Source organism: Acromyrmex echinatior, chromosome 18 (genome assembly GCF_024713525.1).
Source record: "Acromyrmex echinatior isolate Ae372 chromosome 18, ASM2471352v2, whole genome shotgun sequence".
Taxonomy (NCBI): Eukaryota; Metazoa; Arthropoda; class Insecta; order Hymenoptera; family Formicidae; genus Acromyrmex; species Acromyrmex echinatior.
In genome coordinates this window covers 6,976,073-7,003,484 of record NC_141869.1, presented here as the reverse complement: position 1 = coordinate 7,003,484, position 27,412 = coordinate 6,976,073, and the positions used below count along the sequence as shown (strand labels likewise).

At 24.6% G+C, this 27,412-nt stretch overlaps 4 protein-coding genes across 4 annotated transcripts; all 4 read right to left on the bottom strand.

Annotated features, from left to right (window-relative positions):
* Window positions 1-70: 70 nt before the first annotated feature.
* Window positions 71-3,713, bottom strand: LOC147906788 (uncharacterized). Its single transcript, XM_087415539.1, has 4 exons — window positions 3,635-3,713; window positions 2,574-2,642; window positions 2,405-2,494; window positions 71-2,135 (listed from the first exon to the last, which is right to left on the bottom strand). Exons 2-4 carry the CDS (start codon window positions 2,631-2,633, stop codon window positions 2,058-2,060), a joined length of 228 nt encoding a protein of 75 aa, XP_087271665.1. The 5' UTR covers window positions 2,634-2,642; window positions 3,635-3,713; the 3' UTR covers window positions 71-2,057.
* A 511-nt stretch (window positions 3,714-4,224) lies between these two features.
* On the bottom strand, window positions 4,225-11,746 carry LOC147906787 (uncharacterized). The gene is made up of 3 exons (XM_087415537.1): window positions 5,133-11,746; window positions 4,681-4,946; window positions 4,225-4,384 (listed from the first exon to the last, which is right to left on the bottom strand). Exons 1-3 carry the CDS (start codon window positions 5,397-5,399, stop codon window positions 4,225-4,227), a joined length of 693 nt encoding a protein of 230 aa, XP_087271663.1. The 5' UTR covers window positions 5,400-11,746.
* Window positions 11,747-14,926: 3,180 nt separating this feature from the next.
* LOC147906786 (uncharacterized) lies at window positions 14,927-21,223 on the bottom strand. Its single transcript, XM_087415536.1, has 6 exons — window positions 20,909-21,223; window positions 19,913-20,169; window positions 19,455-19,607; window positions 18,859-19,102; window positions 17,343-17,411; window positions 14,927-17,265 (listed from the first exon to the last, which is right to left on the bottom strand). Exons 1-6 carry the CDS (start codon window positions 21,221-21,223, stop codon window positions 17,131-17,133), a joined length of 1,173 nt encoding a protein of 390 aa, XP_087271662.1. The 3' UTR covers window positions 14,927-17,130.
* A 1,620-nt stretch (window positions 21,224-22,843) lies between these two features.
* Window positions 22,844-27,374, bottom strand: LOC147906785 (uncharacterized). The gene is given in 7 exon segments (XM_087415535.1): window positions 22,844-22,921; window positions 23,145-23,234; window positions 23,312-23,380; window positions 24,189-24,435; window positions 25,071-25,225; window positions 25,584-25,853; window positions 27,012-27,374. Coding segments are annotated over 7 exon segments (1,218 nt in total). The 5' UTR covers window positions 27,321-27,374.
* Between the last annotated feature and the right edge of the window lie 38 nt (window positions 27,375-27,412).

Sequence of the window (27,412 nt, the reverse complement as noted above, 5' to 3'; positions counted from 1 at the left end):
TATTGTATTAAATTTTATTTTCAAAATTATATGTGGATGATATTTGCCATTAAATTATTAGGTGTTGGAATTAATTCGTAGCGTTTTACAAGTGATGGGAAGTACTTTCATTAATGTATTTTTTAATGCTCATGTGAAATAAATAACATTCTTTCATTAAAAAACGCTACGAATTAATTCCAATACCTAATACTTTTATTAAAAAATATTATTTTTATAAAAAATAATTTTTTATAATAATAATGCATCTCAAAAACAAATATTAATTAATACGTAAATATAAATATTTTAAATAATATACAAACCATAAACAAGTAGTAAATACTAAATCCACAAATATGTTGACATTTTGAATATGATTCGTTACAAAAGGCATGATTCTGCACCATTCACTCTCAAAATTGATACAAAACCATGTCGAATCACTTATATTTGCTATTTGAGTACACACCAGCCATCCAATTAATGTTGTTTTTATACGTATATGCAACTTTCGATATATTTTAAGAGTGCCTAACTCTTCTAATGTATTATCTACAGCAGTAAGTCTCTTTATGAATTTTTGCAATCGCTAAACAATATTGGGCAAAAATACATAATTTATACTTTTATTGCAAATCTTATTTACGTAAAAATTATATTAGGTGTTGGAATTAATTCGTAGCGTTTTACAAGTGATGGGAAGTACTTTCATTAATGTATTTTTTAATGCTCATGTGAAATAAATAACATTCTTTCATTAAAAAACGCTACGAATTAATTCCAACACCTAATATTTATTTAATTATATTTTTATTATAAAGAATTACAATAAGAATTACAATAAGTAGTAATAATAAAAATTAACAGATCTAAAGAAATTAATTTGAGCGTTGAATATGAGTATATGTACCTTATAGTGACGTAAACTCATAATAATAGATGTAATACTAACAAGTAAGTTAATACCATTACAAATTAAAGTAGAAGTTGCGAATAACCATTTTTCTGTTTTAACAGCGAACGCTATATAATAAAAAAGATAAATGTAAGCGCACCACACTGTCACATTGTATAATGTACTCAAATAAGGTTTTGAAGTATAAAAACCAAGACCAAGAATATGCCACGTCAGGAACAAAGGACGTATAACTTGTTCTATGGAATCCATTATACTCATTATCGTTCTTAAAGTAAACTGACATCGTATGTCTATTGGATTTCATTTGGCCAACATACAGCTAATTTATCGAAGCCACAGAATAATTTATACATCAATTCATTAGCATTATATGTAGTGTTGAATTCTTTTCTATAAACTTATTTGATGACACAGTTAATCTATAATGTCGCCTAACAATAATAACAAATATTACTGCAAATATTTCAACCTTGGGTACATTCCTTGATTAAAATATTTAATTCCGTATTAAACTTGTTATTAAAATTGTGATAGAGATTAAATAGTGATATACGTATATTTTTAATAAATATGGATTAATTTTTAAATTGATATACTTTTATTATCAATAATATTCTATGATTAATTGATATTGTAAATAAAGAAATTTATTTTTATATGTTATATAATTAACTAATGAAAGTAATCAACAAATATTTAAAAGATACAATTTAATATATACATATATGAACAATATATAAACATAGAAGTTAAGATAAGTTCATAATAATATAATATATATTGCACATATAATATATATAATAGATTAATGCTATGTAATAAAATATTAAGTTAGTATTTATGTTTGTATTTTTGCAATACAAACGGGAATTAATTTAAAATACAGAAAAAAAAATTTTTTAGTTACAAAAATGTTCACTTTATACACGCGATGTGTCATTTCAAATCCAGAAGTGAACTTCAGAATTATTCTAGTTAAAGACGCACGAATTGAGATCGATAACGCAGAAAACTTGTTCTCTTGATGCCAAATATTTTCTTAGGAATAGAAAAGAGATCGGTATTTGACCAGATGTACTCAGTATATTTCAAAGAAAAAAAATGTGCAGTACACGAATGAACCAAAGTGTGTATTAAAGGTTAACTCGATCCTACATCAATAGCCCTTAAAAGCGTTTTTAGATGTGTGCATTTGGATTATGATAATTACAATCGTCACAATTGTCATGGTAATCTGAAAGAAATTGTATTGATTAAATTTTAATATAGCAACAGTTTTGATAAGACATAAATAAAGATAATACTTTTTAGAAATAAATAAATACAGGTTTTTTTATATGTAGATATAAATTTTCATTCTAGTATGCCATAAAATAAAATCAAAATTTTATCTAAGTAGTTATAAGGCATTTGATAACGAACGTAATTTAATGTAAAATATAAAAATAAAAATATTTAATAAAATATTTAATAAAATTTAGAAGTATAAATACAGAAACAAACTTTTCGCAAGAAGTCATTGCCAAAATCGAAAAAACCTAGTCCAGACAATTTTAGTGGATGATGTATTATTTGTAGTGTAAACTGGTAAATCTGCATAGAATGATTGTTATTTAAGTTTAAGTAATTCATTTCATGAATTCACTCATAAATATTATTGAATTTATTTTACCTCGTTGCGAATACCAACATATTGAGGAACATCTGTTAATCGATGAATTATAGTATTCATTTCGTTAGACTAAAATCGATAATTTGTCATATATAAATAATCAAATAAATACATGGACATATATATCAAAGTTTTGGAAATTGATATTCTTTGAAATTTTGGAAACACTTCGATTTTTTTGTTTTTCACAAAGAAAATTACATATCTCAATAAAAAAAAATCATAAAGGAATTCCTGACCACGCATTTTAAAGCTAAAAGACAAGGCTTTAAATGTGCATTTAAATATTTTTCATTTAAATATTTTTCTGAAATTTTTTTTCTGAAGTTACATAAAATGAAAAATTATTTTTGCAATATTTTAGTTTCCTCGGAGCGCTCTAGTTTAATGAAATTGTGATTGGAAAAAATTTACAGAAGCTTTTTAAACTTTAAAATGCTATTTTGAAACGATGATATAATAATTTTCCATAAAAATTCTGAATTACTTTATTGTATAAATCTTATTGTGTAAACTTAGTTTATCTAAAATAAAAACAAAAAGGGAAAAATGTTAATTATAATGTGTTTATATTAATATGCGCTTAATTTGAACAAATTTTTTTAAAATTAAAAAAAATTTTTCTAACTGTCAATTTTTAAAAAAAGTTTATATACACTATAAAATTCTATAGAATAAAAAATTTCGACATCTTTGCAAAAAATAAGCACGAAAAATAAATACTAATTTTGTTCTAAAAGTTTTAAAATTTAAAAAGTCTACTTTAAAATACTTTTATATTAAATTTTGTCATGTTTCATCAAACCATAGTGCATCAAAGTAAGATAATATTGTAAAAAAATATAAATTTTCAATTTTGCATAATGTAGAAACAAAATGTCTCAGAAAAAAATTCGCAGATTTAAAGCTTTAACTTGCGCTTAAAATGGGTGGTCAAAAACTTCTCTACTATTTTTTTATCAAGATAATTTTGATAAAATGCAAAAAAACAAAAATATTTCCAAACCGCAGGATGGGGGGGGGGTGAATATTTAAAATTATGTATGTGTGTGTATATTTACCTTAACACTAACATTATTGCAGACATAATTTAAGTAAAAAATTCTAGTTGCATAATAAAACAACCAAATATTAGTGTTAATCCATTCTGCTAGCGATATAAAGTCCTTTGAAATTATACGTGTAAACACATAACAAATTTCTCTTGTCACATATGTCAAATAAGCTATTGTTAATATAGTTATCTGTGCTTCAAATATTGCGTTTAATTCACGAGCAAGTTGGCATAATTCCAAATGGAGATGTCTACATAAAAGTGTCAAAATATATAAATTGTTATAACACCATAAAAATAAATTAAAATATAATGTTCTATCTAAATGGATTATATTAACTAATTAAATCTCAAATTTCTGCCAAATTTTAAACGCAATCCCCTATAACTTAGACTTTCAAGGGGCGTCTTAAAAATGTCCAGAAGACAATACCTATGTCCTCTAAATGTTTTTTAAGGACGTTCCTAGAATGTCTCTGTGATAAAGTTCACTGTATGGGACGTTTTTATACAATGTTTTTATTGAATGCTAGATCCGATCAAAATCTATCCAATAATAGTAATAATAATATATTCAAGTACGTTTGTGTTACTGATTTACATTATAATCCAAAATCTGCGTTTGTAATTATTAATACACATGATATATCGATGAGGCACTACTATTTTTCTCCATTTTTTTCTTATACCATGTTGTTCTCTCAATAACAAGTATCTTAAGTGTTCATTTAACTTATCAAATCTCGTACCAATATACCTACAAAAGAAAGATTTCACAATTTTAAAATTTATGGTAACTAAGCTACAGATAACTTTAAAAGTATATATAAATTTGTTATATCCAGTTTTAAAAAAGAATAATTAATTTAAATTTATAAAAATATTGTATTAAATTTTATTTTAGTTTCAAAATTGTATCTGTATTATATCTATCATTAAATTACTTTGTTAAAAAAATTATTAGTTTTCTAAAAAATATTTATGATAATAACTTACTACTAAAACAGATATTAATTAATATGTAGTATACATATATTGAAATTTTATACAAACCATAAACAAGTTGTAAATACTAAATCCACAAACATGTTGGCATTTTGAATATGATTCGTTACAAAAGGCGTGATCATGCACCATGAATTCTCTATATTGTAATAAATCCATGTCACGTCGCTTATATTTACCATTTGACTATACACCAACCATCCAATTAATGTTCTTTTTATTCGTTTATGCAACTTTTGATATATTTTAAGTGTGCCTAACTCTTCTAATGTGTCATCTACATCAGCAAGTCTCTTTATAAATTTTCGCAATCTCTGAATAATATTAGACAAGAATACATAATTTATTTATTTATTGTAAGTTGTATTTACACCAAAATTATATTTATTTAACTATATTTTTATTATAAAGAATTACAATAAGAATTACAATAAGTAGTAATAATAAAAATTAACAGACCTCAATAAATTAATTTGACCGTTGAATATATGTATATGTACCTTATATTGACGTAAACTCATAATAATAGATGTAATACTGACAAGTAAGTTAATACCATTACAAATTAAAGTAGAAGATGATAAAAACAATTTTTGTATATTGACAGCGAACACCGTATAATAAAAAAGATAACTGTAAGCGCACCACACTGTCAGGTTGTATAATGTACTCAAATAAGGTTTTGAAGTATAGACGCCTAAACCAAGAATATGACATATCAGAAACAAAGGATGTACAACTTGTTCTATGGAATTCATCATACTCATCGTTATTGTTCCCAATGTAAACTGACATCGTATGTCTATTGGACTTCATTAGGTCAATATACAGCTAATGTTTCGTGGCCTAGAATGACAGAATAATTTATACATCAATACATTAGAGATTATATATATTGACGAATTTTTTTATGATCCTATTTGATGGCACTATTATGTCAATAAGAATAATAACGAAATGTTATTGCAAATATTTCCAGCTTGGGTACATTCCTTGATTAAATAGCGTTATACATATAGGTGTTGGAATTAATTCGTAGCGTTTTTAATGAAAGAATGTTATTTATTTCACATGAGCATTAAAAAATACATTAATGAAAGTACTTCCCATCTCTTGTAAAACGCTACGAATTAATTCCAACACCTAATAAATAAATTTTTTTTACTATAGTTATAAAGTACTCTTGCAACTATTCAATTTTTATTTAAAACATTTTTCTCTATCTTTCACAGTTTTGACGATATTCAATCTGAAAGAAAAAAACCGATTTTTTTCAAGGGAGGATTTCATCCTCTTAACATGCGACTTCGCACATATAAAAAAATACATTTTTCCTATTTTTGTCCATAAAATAACATACTAAAAGCTCATTTGAATCGAAGAGATCCACTTGATTGTGTTCCCTTATAAGTTGCACAATTTGACAATTACGACATTTTACTTTTGTTCCCTTGTTAGATTATTTTTCCAAGTAATTATAACTCCATGTAAGGAACAATCTATTGTAAGGCTGTCATGCGCTGAAGTTGTAGTTTTTAACTTAATACAGTTTCTTAATACAGTTAAAAAATTATAACTTCGATGTAATTTTATAAAATTTATAAAGCTTTATATTCCTTACTTTTACCCTATCTCTTCGAGATATAAATTTTATCATATTTTTAAAAGCCTTTAAAAGATTTAGATGTTCCAGGCATTTGAATTATGATAATCAAAATCGTCATAATTGTCACGATAATCTGAAAGAAATAGTGTTGATTAAATTTTAATATAGCAATAATTTTGATAAAAAATAAATAAAAATAATATTTTTTTATATGTAAATATAAATTTTTATACAAGTATGCCATAAAATAAAATCAAAATTTTATTTTAAGCTGTGATAAGCGTTTGATAACAAATGTAATTTAGTAAAATATAAAAATCAAAACATTTACTAAAATTTAGAAGTATAAATACGGAAACAAACTTTTCGCAAGAAGTCATTGCCATAATCGAAAAAACCTAGTCCAGACAATTTCAGGGGATGATGTATTATTTGTAGTGTAAACTGGTAAATCTGCATAGAATAGTTGTTATTTAAGTTTAAGTAATTCACTTTAAGCATCTCATAAATATTGAATTTAGTTATTGAATTTATTTTACCTCATTGTGAATACCAACATATTGAGAAACATCTGTTAATCGACGAATAATTGTATTCATTTCGTTAGACTAAAATCAATAATTTGTCATATATAAATATTCAAAATAAATATATGGACATATACCAAAGTTTTGAAAATTAATATTCTTTGAAGTTTTGGAAACATTTCGATTTTTTCGTTTTTCACAAAGAATTACATACTTCAATAAAAAAAAATCGTAAAAGATTTCTTGATTAAAGCTCAAAGACAAGACTTTAAATTTAAATGTGTATTTAAATTTTTTTCTATGAAATTTTGTTTCTAAGTTACATAAAATAGAAAATTATTATTTTTCCAATATTTTTATTTTCTCGAAGCACTCTAGTTCAGTGAAATTATTGATTGGAAAAAATTTAAAATAGGTTTTTGAAAGTTTAAAATGCTATTTAGAAACGATGATATAATAACGATGATTTTCGGCAAAGATTCTGAATTATTTCATTGTATAAATCTTATTGTGTAAACTTAGTTTATCTAAAATAAAAACAAAAAAGAAAAAATGTTAATTATAATGTGCTTAATTTGTACCAATTCTTCCAAAATTAAAAAAAATTTTTTCCAACTGTCCATTTTAAAAAAAAGTTTATATACACTATAAAATTCTATAATAAAAAAAATCGACATCTTTGCGAAAAATAAGCGTATTAATTTTTTTCTAAAAGCGTTTTAAAACTTAAGAAGTCTACTTTAAAATACTTTTATATTAAATTTTATCGGATTATATTTCACCAAACCGTAATGCATCTAAGAAAGGTAATAAAATTGTAAAAATTTTCCATTTTGTATAATGTAGAAACAAAATATCTCAGAAAAAAATTCAAACATAGATTTAAAGCTTCAACTTGCGCTTTAAAATGGGTAGTCGAAAATTTTTCTACTATTTTTTTATCGAGATATTTAATTTTTGGTAAAATGCGAAAAAACAAAAATGTTTCCAAACTATGACCGCGGGGGGGAGGTGAATATTTAAAATTATGTAAAATTATGTATGTGTGGATTTACCTTAACACTCACATTCTCGCAAATATAATTCAAATAAAAAATTCTAATTACATAATAAAACAACCAGATATTAAGATTAATCCAATCTGCTAGCGATATGAAGTCATCCTTTGATATTATACGTATAAATATATAACGAATATCTCTTGTCACATATGTCAAATAAGCTATTGTTAATATAGTTATCTGTATTTCAAATATTGCGTTTAATTCTCGAGCAAGTTGACATAATTCCAAATGGAGATGTCTAAAAGTGTCAAAATATATAAATTATTAATAAGAGCATAAAAAATAATAAACTAAAAAAATAATGTTCTATTTAAATGGATTATATTAATTAATTAAATCTCAAATTTCTGCCAAATTTTAAACGTAGTCCATTACAACAGACTTTCAAGTTATGTTTTAAAAATGTCGAGAGGACACTTAGGGTAAGTACGCTATCAATGGATCTCCTAAGCTCATTAATTTATAAGAAATCTATTTTTATGCCGAAAAACAAATTGTACAGTGCATATACTTTCGAAAATCTTTTGCTATGAAAATATTATTTTTGAAAAAAAATGTATTCATCTTGTGAGACTAAAATTTATTTTATTATTTTATTTTTTGTGATTATTGGATTATGTTGCTATAGATGGACTACTGGTTATCCATCATTTGACCAAAAATTGACCTGAAAATCGAATATTAAACAATTATACATCACATAATCTATATATTATCTACAATACTATGCTAAATATAAATATTATCTACAATACTATGTCTAAATGTAAATAGTTGCCAAAAATAAAGAATATCCTGTTTTAAAACGTACGTATATTTAACTTTAATGGATTATAGAGATTAATAAAATATATTTCCATTAAATAGTTTCCATAATCTTTGCAAAATCGAGAAAAACAAGATCAAAATGATAAAAAATCTTGCGAAATTGCAGTGTCTTTGCTGCGCTTATGTGAATATAATTAACATAGCGACTATTTCTTTACTAGTTTATATTTCCTCTACCACATATGGCACGAGCATGTACAATAACAAAAATATTTAAACCGGTCCGTCAGTTGCTTCGGTCCATTGATGGCATATTTATCATATGTCTCCTAAGAGTTTTTTATGGACGTTCCCAGAATGTTTTTCTCATAAAGTATGCTATATGGGACACTTTTGTACAATGCTAGATCAAACCAAAATTTATATCCAATAATAGTAATCTATCTAAATACATTTGTGTATTGATTTACATTATGATCCAAAATACACGCTTGTAATTATTAATACACATGATAGATCGATGAGTAGGCACTACTATTTCTCTGTGCACATATTTTACACTATGTTCTTCTCTCAACAACAAGTATCTCATGTGTTCATTTAACTTATCAAATCTAGTACCAATATACCTACAAAAGAAAAATTTCACAATTTTAAAATTGATGGTGATTTAACTACAGATAACTTTAAAAGTATATATAAATTTGTTACATATATTCAGTTTTAAATAAGAATAATTAATTGAAATTTATAAAAATGTATTAAATTTTGAGTTTCAAAATTGTATCTGTGTTATATCTACCATTAAATTACTTTATTAAAAAAATATTAGTTTTTTTTTAAATATTTATATTAATAACTTATTTCTAAAACAGATATTAATTAATTTGTAGTATATACAAATATTTTAAATTTTATACAAACCATAAACAAGTTGTAAATACTAAATCCACAAACATGTTGGCATTTTGAATATGATTCGTAATATAAGGTATGATCATCATGCACCATGAATTCCCTATATTCTCATAAAACCATGTCATGTCGCTTATATTTACCATTTGAGTACACACCAACCATCCAATTAATGTTCTTTTTATTCGTATTTGCAACTTTCGATATATTCTAAGAGTGCCTAACTCTTCTAATGTATCATCTACATCAGCAAGTCTTTTTATGAATTTTCGCAATCTCTGAATAATATTAGACAAGAATATATAATTTATTTATTTATTGTTAGTTGTATTTACGCCAAAATTATATTTATATAATTGTATTTTTATTATAAAGAATTACAATAGCGACTTAAATAATCACATATATAAAATGAAATTCGAAAGAATCTAAATGTAAAAAAGCCCATCAGTGCAGCCCTACATCAGCTGTTCAGATGCACAGAAAATTCTTTATTTTCATGTGAATGTAATAGAACGAATAAAATATACGTTTCAGGTCTTCAATTAGGATCCTTATCAATGTATCATATAAATCAAAGTTACATAAATAACGCAAATTCCAAGTTAATGATTCCCGACAATTTAGTTAATTTTTCTTTATCCAATTGCCATTAGCTATGTAATGATTAGCCCAATGAATCTCAAAATTATTAACTTTTTGATTTAAGTAATCTAATTTAAGCATTGAATATATATGTACCTTATATTGACGTAAACTCATAATAATAGATGTAATACTGACAAGTAAGTTAATCCCATTACAGATTAAAGTAGAAGATGCTAAAAACCATTTTTCTGCATTGAAAGCGAACACTGAATAATAAAAAAGGTAACTGTAAGCGCACCACACTATCACATTGTATAATGTACTCAAATAAGGTTTTGAAGTATAGACGCCTAGACCAAGAATATGATACATCAGGAACAAAGGACGTATAGCTTGTTCTATGGAATTCATACTCATCATTATCATTCCCAATGTAAACTGACATCGTATGTCAACCGAACTTCAATATACAGCTAATGTTTTGTGGCCTAGAATAACACAGAATAATTTATACATCAATGCATTAGCGTTATATATATTGACAAATTTTTCTGTCCTATTTGATAACACTATTATGTCGATAAGAATAATAACATAATGTTACAGCAAGTGTTTCCGGCTTGGACGTTCCTTGATTAAATAACGATATATGTAATTTTTGCAATTAATAGTTTTTTTAATTAAATGACTAATTTTTAGATGAACATATTTTTATAATTAATAATATTTTATGATTAATTAATGTATTCTGAATAAAAGAATTCATTTTTGTATGTTACATAATTAACTAATCGGAAAGTAATAAATGAATATTTAAAGAAGGTTCAATTTAATTTATACGAATATAGATATATGAACGATAAAAATTAAGGTAATAAATTCATGATTATATATATAATACATTACATATAATATATGTATATTACATTAACACAATGTAATTAAATACTTTAATTTAATAATAAATTAGTTATTCAAATCGCAAATTTTATAAGAGAATACATACATATATTAATTTTTCAAAAGTAAAATGTTGTCAGATTGTGCAACTTAGACTTTTTCCAAATAATTATATGAACATTGTAAGGCTGTCATGTTGTAGTTTCTTAATACAATTCAAAAATTGTAACTTCGATGTGATTGCTAAAATTATTATATTTACTCACAATACACTTCTGATGAATAGTACAATATTTTATTAACAAATTATAAATTTTACTACTACGCAAAGATTTGCTGAAAGATTTACAATTTTATGACAGGATTGTTTTTTTAAATGGATAATGCTGAGAAGTAAATAATTGATAATTACTGTTGCATACATACATTATTCCTTAACTTAAATAAAATCCTAATTCTATTTTTGTATCACCAAGAAACAATATGTATTTATAATTAATCATTTAACAAATATTAATAATTAAGGAATATTTTAAAATTTAAGGATTTGCGCACTATTAAATTGCGATTCGTTATATTCGAAAAATGTCAATAAAATGAGAAAATATATTTTTGATTTGCAAATAATATTTTTATAAACCGTTAAAAGTGCCTTTAGATGAGTTCGGTATTTGTATTATGATAATTAAAATCGTCACAATTGTCACGGAAATCTGGAAGAAATAGTGTTGATTAAATTTTAATATGGTAATAGTTTTGATAAGAAATAAATAAATATAATATTTTAAACTGAATTTTTATATGTAGATTTGTATTCTCATTTTAATACCATAAAATAAAAAAAATTTATCTAAGTATAATATACGGTTTGAATGTAATTTAGTGCAAAATATAAAAATGAAAATATTTAATATAAGGTAAAAGTATAAATATAGAAACGAACTTTTCGCAAGAAGTCATTGCCCAAATCGAAGAGTCCAGATAACTTTAGTGGATGATGTATTATTTGTAGTGTAAATTGGTAAATCTGCAAAGTGATTGTTATTTAAGTTTAAATAATTTACTTCAGTTGTCTAATAGATATTATTGAATTTATTTTACCTCGCTGCGAATACTAACATATTGAGGAACATCTGTTAATCGATGAATTATTGTATTCATTTCATTAGACTAAAATTAATAATTTGTCATATATAAATAACCAAATAAATATATACATCCCCAGCCAATAGTTTTGGAAATTGATATTTTTTTGAAATTCTGGATACACTTCCAATTTTTTTGTTTTTCATGAAAAATTATATATCTTGGTGAAAAAAAATCATACAAATTTTTTTGATCGCGCATTTAGAGGCTAAAAGTAAAGCTTTATTCTTTTGAATTTTTTCTTTTTTTTTTATAAATGAAGCGTTTCAAAGAAACATGAAAATATTGAAAAAAATAACAATTTTTAATTATATGTAATTTAGGAACAAAATATCACAAAAAACATTCAAACGCAGATTTAAAGCTTTAACTAACTTTGTGCTTTAAAATGCATAGTCGGAATTCCTCGATTTGTTTATCGATATATTTAATTTTTTATAAAACTCGAAAAAAAATAAAAATGTTTCTAAACTTTTGGCTACGGGGGGAGAAGTATATTTAAAAATATGTATGGATTTACCTTTGCACTAACACTTTCGCACAGATAATTTAAGCAAAAAAGTCTAATTACATATAAGAACAGCCAAAAATTAATGTTAATCCAATCAGCTAGCGAGAAGTTATCATATGTTGTCATATGTACAAAAATATAACGAAATTCTCTTATCACATACATCAAATAAGCTATTATTAACATAGTTATCTGTATTTTAAATATTGCATTTAATTCACGAGCAAGTTGACATAATTCTAAATGGAGATGCCTACATAAAAAAATCAAAACGTATAAATTGTAAATAAGAATATAAAGAAGAATAAATTAGAATATAGTGTTTTATCTAAATGGATTATATTAACTAATTAACTCTATGTCAAATTTTAAAAATTCCTACAATATAGACTTTCAAAGGATGTCTTAAAAATGTTCAGAGGACAATATCTATGTCTTCTGAATATCTTTTAAGGATGTTCCCGAATGTCTCTGTACGCTATAGGGAGTGTTTTTATATAGCTATAGATCAGACCAAAATCTATTCAATAATAGTAATAGTAATCTATTCAAGTGCATTTGTGTACTGATTTACATTATTATCCAAAACATCGGCTTGTAATCAATACACATGATATAACGATGAGTAGGCTTTACTATTTCTCTCTGCATATATTTTACAACATGTTCCTCTCTCAACAAGAAGTATCTCATATGTTCATTTAACTTATCAAATCTGGTGTCAATATACCTGCAAAGGAAAGATTTAAAATTTATGGTGAATATGCTACACTTTAAAAGTATATACATATAAATTCGTTACATATATTTAGTCTTTAAACAAGAATAATTAATTTAAATATATAAAAATATTGTATTCAATTTTATTTCAGTTTTAAAATTATATAGATTGTATCTATTAAATTACTTTTATTAAAAATATTACTTTTCTGTAATGTACGTATTTTATGTATATTACTGTTTATTTTAACTAACAAGACGAAGATTCATCTTAATTTATTGATACCAACAATATATAGTTATATAATGCGAAATATATTTTCGATCGAATTTATGTTATGTTTTCTATCGTTTAGACATATTTTGTAAACATTGATAACATGATCCGATCGTGATCGAAACATTTCATTAGCAGGCATGTTATTAAAGTTCTTAAGTAATTTATTAAGACATTTTTTTACTTATCTGCCAATTTTATACGTAAAATTTTCTCGTAAAAATAAAAGGACTCGTAGCCTTTTTTCTTTTAACTTGTTTTTTATACAGATATTTTAAATAATATACAAACCACAAATAAGATGTAAATACTAAATCCACAAAAATGTTGACAAATTGAATATGATTTGCAATATAAGGTATGATCATACACCACTGACCACCTATGTAGTCACAAAACCATCTTATGTCACTTATATTCATCATTTGAGTGTATACCAGCCATCCAATTAATGTTCTTTTTATATGTATATGCAATTTTCTATATATTTTAAGAGTCCCTAATTCTTCTAATGTATCATCTACAGCAGCAAGTCTTTTTATGAATTTTCGCAATCTCTGAATAATATTAGACAAGAATACATAATTTATTTATTTATTGTTGTATTTACGCGAAAATTATATTTATATATTGTAACTGTATTTTTATTATAAAAAATTACAATAGCGACTTAAGTAAGCTAATTTAAGCGTTGAATATATATATGTATATATATATATATATATATATATATACCTTATATTGATGTAAATTCATAATAACAGATGTAATAGTGACAAGTAAGTTAGTCCCATTAGTGATTATAGTAGAAGTTGCTAGTAACCATTTTTCTGCTTTAACAGCGAACATTGTATAATAAAAAAGGTAACCATAAGCGCACCACACTGTCACATTGTATAATGTACTCAAATAAGGTTTTGAAGTATAGACGCCTAGACCAAGAATATGATATATTAGGAGCAAAGGACGTACAGCTTGTTCTATGGAATTTATCATATTCATCATTATCGTTCCTAATGTAAACTGACATCGTATGTCTATTCGACTTCATTTGGCTAACATACAACTAATTTTTTATTGATTACAGAATAATTTATACATCACTACATTAGCGTTATACATATGAATTGATGAATTTTTTTGTGTACTTACTTGATGACACAATTAATCTATGATATCGCCTAATGATTCCTTTTATTAACTTTATATTTTCAATTATAGTATTTTTTTGTTTGTTTTTTATTTTAAATAAAAAAAATTAATAATCCCCCGTCTTTCTCTCATTTTCTTTCTTTCTTTAATAATGGTCTCTTAATTTCCGTCTCGAGTTTTTTTGAAAAATACGTTTTGTTGTTCTTTTTTTAGTTTAAAAGATGTAATAACAGTGGGCAACAATAAATAAATTCTTTTTTTAAATAAACTCTTTTTTTTCTACTTATAATACCATAGCAAAACTTTACAAAAATACGTTTTTCTCGAAGTTATATTTTTTATCTATCCCAAGACTCAAGCTTTTCATAAAAAGCTGCAACTATAAATTAATCGAATGTCTATTAAGCAATGTCACGATATAATAGAAGGGAACCGTAAGTAATTCATAATGTCAGGTAGAAGTCATTTAAATAAGATCTTTTTGGGAAGAAAATTTCTAAGCCAATAGAGAAGTCAGAATTAGTGGATGTACAGCCTATGAAATGTACAGTCTATGATATTCAATAAAGTTATATGGTTATTTCTATTATTGTTCGTGTCGTAAACTGATGTCGTATATGAAGCTGACACAAGCTTCACTTAGCTGTCGTAATTTACTTGTCAAGATGACAGAATGACATAGTGGATTAATGTATTATGCATTATAGTATCATGAATTATATAATTCCTTTATAAACGTAGGTAATATATAATCGATCAACGTCGTTACATACCACCTTTTTTATAATGCGTAAAATATAAATGCTTGATGTCAATTAATCATTTCCAAACAATTCATTTGCTACATTATTGTGAATATTCTTAACTGACAATAAACTGTTAATAATAAATTTCATTGTTTATTAATTTAAATCTCTCTCTCTCTCTCTCTCTCTCTCTCTCTCAATTTAAAGATCTCACCACCCTTGCTTTGCAAAGATTGCACATGTTCCAGTTCCGAGTGATAAGGATTAAGTTCCCTGATTCGAAATTTGGACTGACAATCGCATTGCTCATCGAAAATAGGTCCCTATGGGACATTAACATATATTCCGGAGCGATAAAAAGTGCATTCGACTCGGGATATTAGTCTCTGTGCGAAAACCTGCGAAACAAAGAGCGTTCCATACTCTCATCATTTTCATTATTTGTTTATTCAATTAAATCCTAAATTAAATTTCCAAAGGTTTGGACGTAATAACAGCATCTACCAGATTGTCATTCTGTTCGAAAGTGTCTAAAGGTAAAATGTCGTAATTGTCAGATTATTGTGCAAGTTCAAGTCATCTTTTTAAGTAATTCTTCATAGATTATAATTCATTGTAAAACTGTCATGCACAACCGGAGTATTTTGATATGTAGTATTGTGGTTTCTTGATTAATAAAAAGATAGTGACTTCAATATAATTGTTAAAATTGTTTACTCACACTTCTATTAAATAGTACAATATTTTATTAACAAATTATAATTTACCACCACGCAAGAATTTGCTGAAAGATTTACAATAAAATTTTATGATAGGCTTTTTTTAGATAGCGCTGAGAAATAAATAATTTGTAATTATTTTTACATATACAATATTATTGTTTAACTTAAATAAAATTCTAATTCTATTTTCATGTCATTAGGAAACAATATGCATCTACAATGAATCATTTGACAAATATTAATAATTAAAATTTAAGGAATTTGTGCACTAATAGCAACATAATATTGCGATTCACTATATTCGAAAAATGTTAATAAAATAAGAAAATATCTTTTTAATTTGCAAATGACAGTTTTCATCCACAGTCCTGTATCCTATTCTCTCTTCAAGATATTAGCTTTATTATTTATTAGCTTATATTTAAGCTTTTAAAATTTCATACGCGTGGAAGCGCATAGGCGTTTGGATTATGATAATTAAAATTGTCACAATTGTTATAGTAATCTGAAAGAAATAGTGTTGAGTAAATTTTAATATGGCGATAATTTTGATAAAAAATAAATAAAGATAATATTTAGGCCGCTTAGATAATATTTTTTTTGTATGTGGATTTATATTTTCATTCAAATATGTCGTACAATAAAATCAAAATTTTATCTAAGTATAATAAACGATTTAATAACAAATGTAATTTAGTGCAAAATATAAAAATGAAAATGTATAAATATTAGGTATTGGAATTAATTCGTAGCGTTTTTAATGAAAGAATGTTATTTATTTCACATGAGCATTAAAAAATACATTAATGAAAGTACTTCCCATCACTTGTAAAACGCTACGAATTAATTCCAACAGCTAATAATAATAATAAAAGATAAAAATATAAATATAGAAACGAACTTTTCGTAAGAAGTCATTGCCAAAATTGAAGAGACCTAGTCCAGACAATTTTAATGGATGATGTATTATTTGTAATGTAAACTGGTAAATCTGCATAAAGTGATTGTTACTTAAATTTAAATAATTTATTCCAATTGTCTCATAGATATTATTAAAATTTATTTTACCTCGTTGCGAATGCCAATATATTGAGGAACATCAGTCAATCGATGAATCATCGTATTCATTTCATTAGACTAAAATTAATAATTTGTCATATATGTATAAACATATCATATATGCATAAACATATTATACACATATATACACTCCCAGCCAAAAGTTTTGAAAATTAATATTTTTTTTAAGTTTTTGGAAACTCTTCCGATTTTTTCTTTTTTCATAAAAAATTATATATCGTTAAGAAAAATCATAAAGAAGTTTTTGACTACGCATTTTAAAACTCAAAGATAAAGATATTCTTTAAATCTGCGTTTAAATTTTTTTTTGATATTTTGTTTCTAAATTACATAAAATTGTTAATGAACAATAAATTAGGTTGGTGTAATATCCATGTTTTAGATACGGAACTATCTATTTAAAAAAAAATAATTTCGGAAAGATATTTATTAAAAAATAAATTGATGGTATAAATAAGCAAAGCGACATAGAAAGATTATCGAATATATATAATACGTCATATAATTTATTTATTTAAAATCATATAAAAAGATGTTTCGGTCAAGATTTGACCATCATCAGTACATCAAGATGACAAGTAAAGAAATATAAAAAATTAATTAATTAAGCAAAAATCGCTAGAGTCAAAAAGATAAAACAGTATCAAGATAAAACAATATCAAGATAACAAATAGAAAGACATTATTGATAAAAGCATTAAAAAAAATTTTAATTATGTTAAAAACATTTTCGATCTTGTTTAAAAAATTAATTAAATGGTATCCCATTACAAGAAAATTATCAAATTGTATCATTTGATATCACTTCTATGTATTCAAATATTCCTAACGATTTAGCTTTAAAAAATGCCTTGGAAAGATGGGATATGCAACAACACGATAATACCGTTCTACGAGTTTAAAATAGCAATTATTCTAAAGTCGACTTTTTTTAAATTTAATGATGAAATTTACGAACAAATATTCGGTCTCATAGGATCTCCTCTCTTTCCAATTCTAGCAGATGTGGTAATACAAGATTTGGTATATAGCATACTATATTTAATTCGTATTTCTTTATTTGTTATCTTGATGTACTGATGATGGTTAAATCTTGATCGAAACGTCTACGTTTTTATATAATAATTTTAAATATATGACTTTCGTTTTAACGTTCTATCGTTGTGGCTGTATGCTCCCTATTATTTATATTTTATAAAGGAAAAATGTTAATAGTATGCTTGATTCGTATAAGTTTTTAAAAAATTTTTTTATTTTTCTTCAATTTTAAAAAAGTTTATACTATATACACAGGCTGCGTTTAGAAACATCGCTTGGATGTCTCCAATGCTTCAGATTAATTATCTGTTCTTGTTTAATATTAAATGTTAAAAACGTCTCTACGATTTTTTTTATCAAGACGTTTAATTTTTTATAAAATACAAAAAAACAAAAATATTTCCAAACTTTTGACCGCGGCGGAGAAGGGGATGTATATTTAAATTATGTATGTGTGTGAATTCACCTTAGCACTAACACTTTCGCAGACATAATTTAAGTAAAAAACTCTAGTTACATATAAGAGCAGCCAAATATTAATATTAATCCAATCTGTTAGCGAGAAGTTATAATTTGTTGTTACACATATATAGATATAACGAAATATTCTTGTCATATATGTCATATAAACTATTATTAACATAGTTATCTGTATTTCGAATATTGTATTTAATTCGCGAGCGAGTTGACATAATTCCAAATGAAGATGCCTACATAAAAATGTCAAAATATATAAATTGTTAATAAAAGCATAAAAAACAATAAATTAAAAAAATAATATTTTATCTAAATGGATTATATTAACTAATTAAATTTTAAATTTCTGCAAAATTTTAAACGCAGTCCCCTAAAACTTTTACGAAATGTCTTAAAAATATTCAGAGGACAATACCTATGTCCTCTGAATGTCTTTTAAGAACGTTCTTAAAATATCTCTATGATAAAGTACTCTGTATGGGGTGCTTTTATACAATGCTAGATCCAATCAAAATCTATCCAATAATAATAATAATAATCTATCCAAATAATAATCTATCCAAATACATTTGTGTACTGATTTACATTATGATCCAAAATAAGCGCTTGTAAATATTAATACACATGATATGAATAGACACTACTATTTTCCTTCGTATATATTTTATACCATGTTCTTCTCTCAACAATAAGTATCTTATATGTTCATTTAACTTATCAAATCTGGTGCCAATATACCTGCAAAGAAAAATTTTACAATTTTAAAATTTATGGTGAATAAGCTACAGATAACTTAAAAAAATATATAAATTTGTTATATATATCTAGTCTTTAAATAAGAACGATTAATTTAAATTTACAAAAATGTTGTATTAAATATTATTTTAGTTTGAAAAAATTATATTTGAATTATATATCTATCATTAAATTACTTTATTAAAAAATATTAGTTTTCTAAAAAATATTTATGGTAATACTTATATCTTCGAAACAGATATTGATTAATATGTAGTGTATGCAAATATTTTAAATAATATACAAACCACAGACAAGTTGTAAATACTAAATCCATAAATATGGCATTTTGAAGATGATTTGCAATATAAGGCATGTGCCATGAATTCTCTATTTTACAAGAAAACCAGATCATTTCACTTATATTTGCCATTTGAGTAAACACCAGCCATCCAATCAATATTCTTTTTATACGTATATGCAATTTTCGATATATTTTAAGTGTGCCTAACTCTTCTAATGTATCATCTACAGCAGCAAGTCTCTTTATGAATTTTCGCCATTTCTGAACAATATTAGATAAAAATATATATGTATATTTATTTTTTGTAAGTTGTTTACGTACAAGTTATATTTATATAAGACAGGATTAGGCATTATATCCACTGCAGGTAATGTGTGGACATTATATAAACACTGTACTAACAATAAGTTTATGTTACTTTGAAAATTTTTTATATTAATTAAGCAAGTTATTTTTCTATTTCTTACGTTTTTCTCTAAATTCTATTTCCCCTACTCTATTGAGATAAAATATTTTGTTCAATGTAATATTTATAAATTAATATTAAGCCACAATCTAATGTTATAAAAAATTTTTCTTAGGATTTCATTTTCGAAATTTTTTGTCGTTTTTGGCATTTACTTCAAAATCAAGTGTTAAGTGACTATTATACTTTAATCCTGGAAATGAATTTTACAAAAAATTTCCTGCGCTCATACATCCTACCAGAAGGTAATATGAACACTGGGCAAGTAATAAAAGCACCCGCCATCATTTCAACATTTGCATTAAAATATTCAATTTCAATACTAAAATACATAAAACATCAATAAATCTGTCTGCACATAAAATTGTATGAATAAGATTTTTTATTCTTTAATATACTAGATATATCAAAATTGTTTTCTTGAGGTGCTCATCCCATCCTATGCTATGTTTTTATTATCTACGTTTTTATTATAAAGAATTATAATAAATTAACCGACTAATATAAATTAATTTAAGCGTTGAATATATATACCTTATGTTGATATAAACTCGTAATAATAGATGTTATAATGACAAGTAAATTAATCCCATTAATAATCAAAGAGAAAGAGGCTAGATACCATTTTTCTATTTTAACAGCAAACACAGTATAATAAAAAAGGCAACTGTAAGCACACCACACTGTCACATTGTATAATGTACCCAAATAAGGTTTTGGAGTATTATAGACGCCTAGACCGAGAACATGACATATTAGAAACAAAGGACGTATAGCTTGTTCTATGGAATTCACCATACTCATCATTATCCTAATGTAAACTGACATCGTATGTCCATTGGACTTCATTTACAACATACAGTTAATTCATCGAGACTACAGAATAATTTATACATCAATACATTAGCATTATATATATATATTGTTGAACTTTTATGTAAACATGACATAATTAATCTAGAGAATAATCTAGAGAATAATCTAGAGAAATTACTTAATTTTGTATTTTATGGCTAAAATTTATTTTTTTATAAATGTCTGTTTTATTGTTTGCTATGATTAATCTAAAGAAATTGAGGATTACATTATTTATTATGTTAATGCAACTTTTTAATCATAAGAATAGTTGGAATGATTGGATCTATTTTTATGTTCTACAATTTTGAATTAATACTAAAAATATTTACCTTGGTACTAACATTTTCGCACATGTGATTCAATAATATAATCTTAATTAAATAAATAATAAATCACACCGATAGATAAAAATCATTATTTTTAGTACTGTATTATTATTTTATATTTGTTTCTAATGTATGTGGAATTGAAAATAAAACATTCCAATTAAAATAATGAAATAAGATATCATCTGCAAATCATTTGTACTTCAACGTAGTCATTTATGTCTCAAGCTGTTCGGCAAAGTTCCGAATAAAGCAAAAAAAATTACGTAATAAATAAATGTAATTATTAAAAATATATTTATATTTATTAATCTTATATTTCTAAAATACATTTTGGGGGGAAACTTGCTGAAGGTATAGTCTAAATCTCATTAAAATGTTTTATATTATTTTTCAATATAAGCAATATTTTTAGTAATAAAAATACGAAATAAATAAGAAATGAATAATATAGATAAAAATAATATAGATAATATAAATAATATAAATAATATAGATAAAAATTAATAATATAGATAAAAATTTAACAAGTTACATTTTGATTTGAGCGTGCTAACGACATTTTAAAAAAGTAGATTCAATTAATATATATCTTGAAAACTAACGTGGTTATAATTTTAAAACATATAAAAAGAAGAATATAATTTGTGATATTTAATTATTATTACATAGATTTAATTATTATTAATTAAAACATTAAACGTTTCGGCCACAATCTGGCTATCTTCAGTAATTCAATAATACTCTTAAAATGCAGAGTTACATCTAATTGACATTAAATTCAACAGTCGGGTGTTGTAATTAAATAAACATGTTCTTTTCTATGTGAAGATGCTTCATACAATAATGTTACAACGCCAGTTGTCATATCAAGAAAAGTGTAGAACAAGAATTTCCAGATTCTAATTTAAATAAAATTATATATCATTAATATCTTCTAGTCGTCATTAATATAAAGAAATAGAATCATTACCTGTTTTACAGCAAAAAAATTAAACAATTAATATTTAATTAATGTTTAATTAACTTATATTGCTGAAAACATAATGTAATTATTTATAATGTATTTTTAAATGGAAGGATTTTTTTTTATTATACAATACGTATTATACATTATTATATAAAAAGATTTATTGTAAAATATTTTACGTTCGATGTGTGTGCGTGTTTGTGTGTGTGTGTGTGTGTGTTTGCAATTATTAAAACAATATTTTTATAAAATTTATCAAGTTTTATATTCCTTGCTTTTACCCTATCTCTTCGGGATATAAACTTTATCATATTTTTAAAAGCCCTTAAAAGTTTTAGATGCTGCAGGCATTTGGATTATGATAATCAAAATCGTCATAATTGTCATGGTAATCTGAAGGAAATAGTGTTGAGTAAATTTTAATAGTTTTGATAAAAAATAAAGATAATATTTAGGCCGGTTTTTTATACGTAGATTTATATTTTCATTCAAATATGTCATAAAATAAAAAAAAATTTATCTAAGTATAGTATACAGTTTGATAACGAATGTAAAATATAAAAATGAAAATGTTTAAAATTTAATAAAAGATAAAAGTATAAATATAGAAACGAACTTTTCGCAAGAAGTCATTGCCAAAATCGAAGAGACCTAGTCCAGACAATTTTAATGAATGATGTATTATTTGTAGTGTAAACTGGTAAATCTGCATAAAATGGTTGTTACTTAAATTTAAATAATTTATTCCAGTTATCTCATAGATATTATTAAAATTTATTTTACCTCGTTGCGAATGCCAATATATTGAGGAACATCAGTCAATCGATGAATCATCGTATTCATTTCATTAGACTAAAATTAATAATTTGTCATATATGCATAAACATATTGTATACACATATACACTCTGAACCAAAAGTTTTGAAAATTAATGTTTTTAAGTTTTTAGAGATACTTTGGATTTTTTGTCTTTCATAAAAAATTATATATCTCGATGTAAAAAAAATTGTAGTGAGTTTTTAACCACGCATTTTAAAGCTCAAAAATAAAGCTTTAAATTTGAATTCAAACTTTATTTCTATGACATTTTGTTTGTAAATTACATAAAATTGAAAACTTCTTTTATGTAATATTTTATTTATTGTATATACTTTTTCTAAAAAAAGGAGGGGAGAACAACATGTTAGTTTTAGTGTACTTTTAGTTTAATTTATTTGATCACATATAAATTTTTTCAAAATTAATAAGAAACTTTCACCGACTATCAATTTTAAAAAAGTTCCATAACATTTTACATAATGAAAAAATTCGACATGTTTGCAAAAAATTAGCAAGTCAATTTTTTTTAAAAGCAATTTAAGAGAGCCTACTTAAAAATGTTTTTATATTAAATTTTTTCCGATCGTGTTTTACTAAACTGTAACGCTTCAAAGTAAAGCAGTATTGCAAAAAAATATCAATTTTCTGTTTTATATAATTTAGGAACAAAATTCAAATGCAGATTTAAAGTAACCATTGCGCTTTAAGATGCATGATCAAAAACTTATTTGCAATTTTTTTATCGAGACATTTAATTTTTTTATATAACGCGAAAAGAAACAAAAATGTTTCCAAACTTTTAGCTGCGGGGGTGTATATTTAAAATTATATATAGATTTACCTTAGCACTAACACTCTCGCAGACATAATTTAAGTAAAAAACTCTAGTTACATATAAAAGCAACCAAATATTAATGTTAATCCAATCTGTTAGTGATAAGAAATTATCGTTTGCTGTTATACGTATAAAGATATGACGAAACATTCTTGTTATATATGTCAAACAAGTTATTATTATCATAGTTATCTGTATTTCAAATATTGCGTTTAATTCGCGAGTAAGTTGGCATAATTCCAAATGGAGATGTCTACATAAAAATATCAAAACATATAAATTGTTAATAAAAATATAAAAAATATTAATTTTAAAAAATAACCTTTTATCTAAATAGATTGTGTATTAATTAATAAAATTAATTTTCCGCCAAATTTTAAATGCAGTCCCCTAAAACACAGACTTTCAAGGAACGTTTTAAAAATATTCAGAGGACAATAAATACCTATGTCCTTTGCGAATGTCTTTTAAGGACGTTCCGCGAATGCTTTTCTGATAAAATGTGCTGTATAGGCACATTTATACAGACCAAGATCTATTCAATAATAGTAACAATAACACAAGCCCAACAAAAAAATATCCTGTGCTGGGGTAAAGACCAGCTATTCTTATGTATTTTTTGAGTCGCTGAATACGAATCTGAATGCATCAATAGAACCATCCAGAGTAAATTTTCAATCTAAAGCGAAAAAATGATCCATTTTTTCCCATTTTTGACCCATTTTTTTACTCTTATTAGATTAAAAATTTGCTTTGGATTGCCTATTTTAATGTCAGATTCGTATTCAGCGATTCAAAATACATAAGACTGGGTCTCCACCCCAGCACAGGGTACTTTTTTTTGTGGGCCTGTGTACTCAATCCAAGTACATTTGTATATTGATTTACATTATGATCCAAAATACGCGCTTGTAATTATTAATACACATGATATATTGATGAATAGGCACTACTATTTTTCTCTGTATGTATCTTATACCATGTTCTTCTCTTAATAACAAGTACCTTATACGTTCATTTAACTTATCAAATTTGGTATATACCTGCAAAAGAAAAATTTTATAATTTTGAAATTTATGATGAATAAGAGTTATAACTTCAAAAGTATATATATATAAGTATGTATAAATTTGTTATTTATATATATATATATATATATATATATATATATATATATATCTAGACTTCAAATAAGAATTAATTTAAATTTATGAAAATATTGTGTTAAATATTATTTTAATTTCAAAATTATATACGGATTATATATTTGCCATTAAATTACTTTTATTTAAAAATATTAGTTTTCTAAAAAAGTATTTACATTATAATAATTACTTATTTTCAAAATAGATATTGATGATTTAATATGTTGTTTATTTACAAATGTTTTAAGTAATATACAAACCACAGACAAGTTGTAAATATTAAATCCACGAACATGTTGACATATTGAATATGATTCGCAATACAAGGCGTGATCATGCACCATGAACTCCCTACATTATGGGAAAACCATATCATGTCACTTATATTTGCTATTTGAGTACACACCAGCCATCCAATTAATATTTTTTTTATACGTATATGCAATTTTCGATATATTTTAAGAGTGCCCAATTCTTCTAATGTATCATCTACAGCAGCAAGTCTCTTTATGAATTTTTGCAATCTCTGAACAATATTAGATAAGAATATATATTTATTTATTTATTGTTGTATTTACGTAACATTATATTTATATATAAGGTAGGATTGGATATTATGAGCACTACAGTTAAGATGAGCACTCTTTATATTTCTGCGATGATTAGTAGTATCAAAAAGTTGTTGTAAAAAGATACATCTGTTTTCGTGACATTCCAATATGCTGCAATGTTTGAATTAAGTTTATGTACTTCGAAAATTTATCATATTAATTAATCAGATATTATTAGTAATCAGTTATTTTTTTATTGCTTATATTTTTCTGCTAACACTTATTTATATTGACATGTTAAATGTTTATTTTAATAAAATGTTATATATATATAGATATACATATATCTTAATCTTTCATTTCTGCAAAATTTCTTACAAAAAATTTTGTATGCTCATATATCCTATCTAGAGGATATGAACACTGGGTGAGTAATAAGAACATCCGCCACTATTTCAACATTTACACTAAAAATAATCAATTTCAATACCAAAATATATAAAACATCATTAAATTTGTCAAATTGTATGCACAAGATTTTTTTATTAATTTTTTTATATGCTAGATATATGAAAATGTTTCCTTAAAGTGTTCATAATACCACATCTTACCCTATCTGTATTTTTATTATTAGGAATTACAGAATTGATTTAAGTAAGTTAATTTAAGCATTGAATATATGAGAAACAGACTTTCCAAATGCGTTTTGTCAAAAATTTCATTTTTTTAATTAGAGATGGCGTAGTGTTCAGTGTTGAAAGACTCATATTATGAGCTACTCTGAGATGTTAAGAAAGCGTTATTTCATCATTAATTTATATGTTGAAAAAACATAGATATTTTAAAGTGCATTATGTTTTTTAACTAGAAATAAACAAAATGCATTTATTTAACATTTTTAGCAATTGTTTAGCAATTTTGTTAATTAATAATTTAATATTTCACATCCTACTAATTAACATATGTTATTTTCTGTAAAGTGAACAAAGTTCTTGTGTGCGGAATTTCTTTTTTTCTCATTTCCTGAAAAATACAAATTTTGAACGCATTTTGATAGTCTGCTCCTCATATATATATATATATATATATATATATATATATATATATATATATATATATATATATATACATACCTTATGTTGATGTAAACTCATAATAACAGATGTAATAGTGACAAGTAAGTTAGTCCCATTATTGATTAAAGTAGAAGTTGCTAAAAATCATTTTTCTGCTTTAACAGCAAACACTGTATAATAAAAAAGGTAACTGTAAGCGCACCACACTGTCACATTATATAATGTATTCAAATAAGGTTTTGGAGTATTATAGGTGCCTAAACCGAAAACATGACATATTAGGAACAAAGGATGTATAGCTTGTTCTATGCAATTCACCATACTCTTCATTATCGTTTCTAATGTAAACTGACATCGTATGTCCATTGGACATACGATTATTCATTTGGCCAACATGCAGCTAATTTATCAAGGTCAAAAAATAATTTATACATCATTACATTAGAGTTATATATATT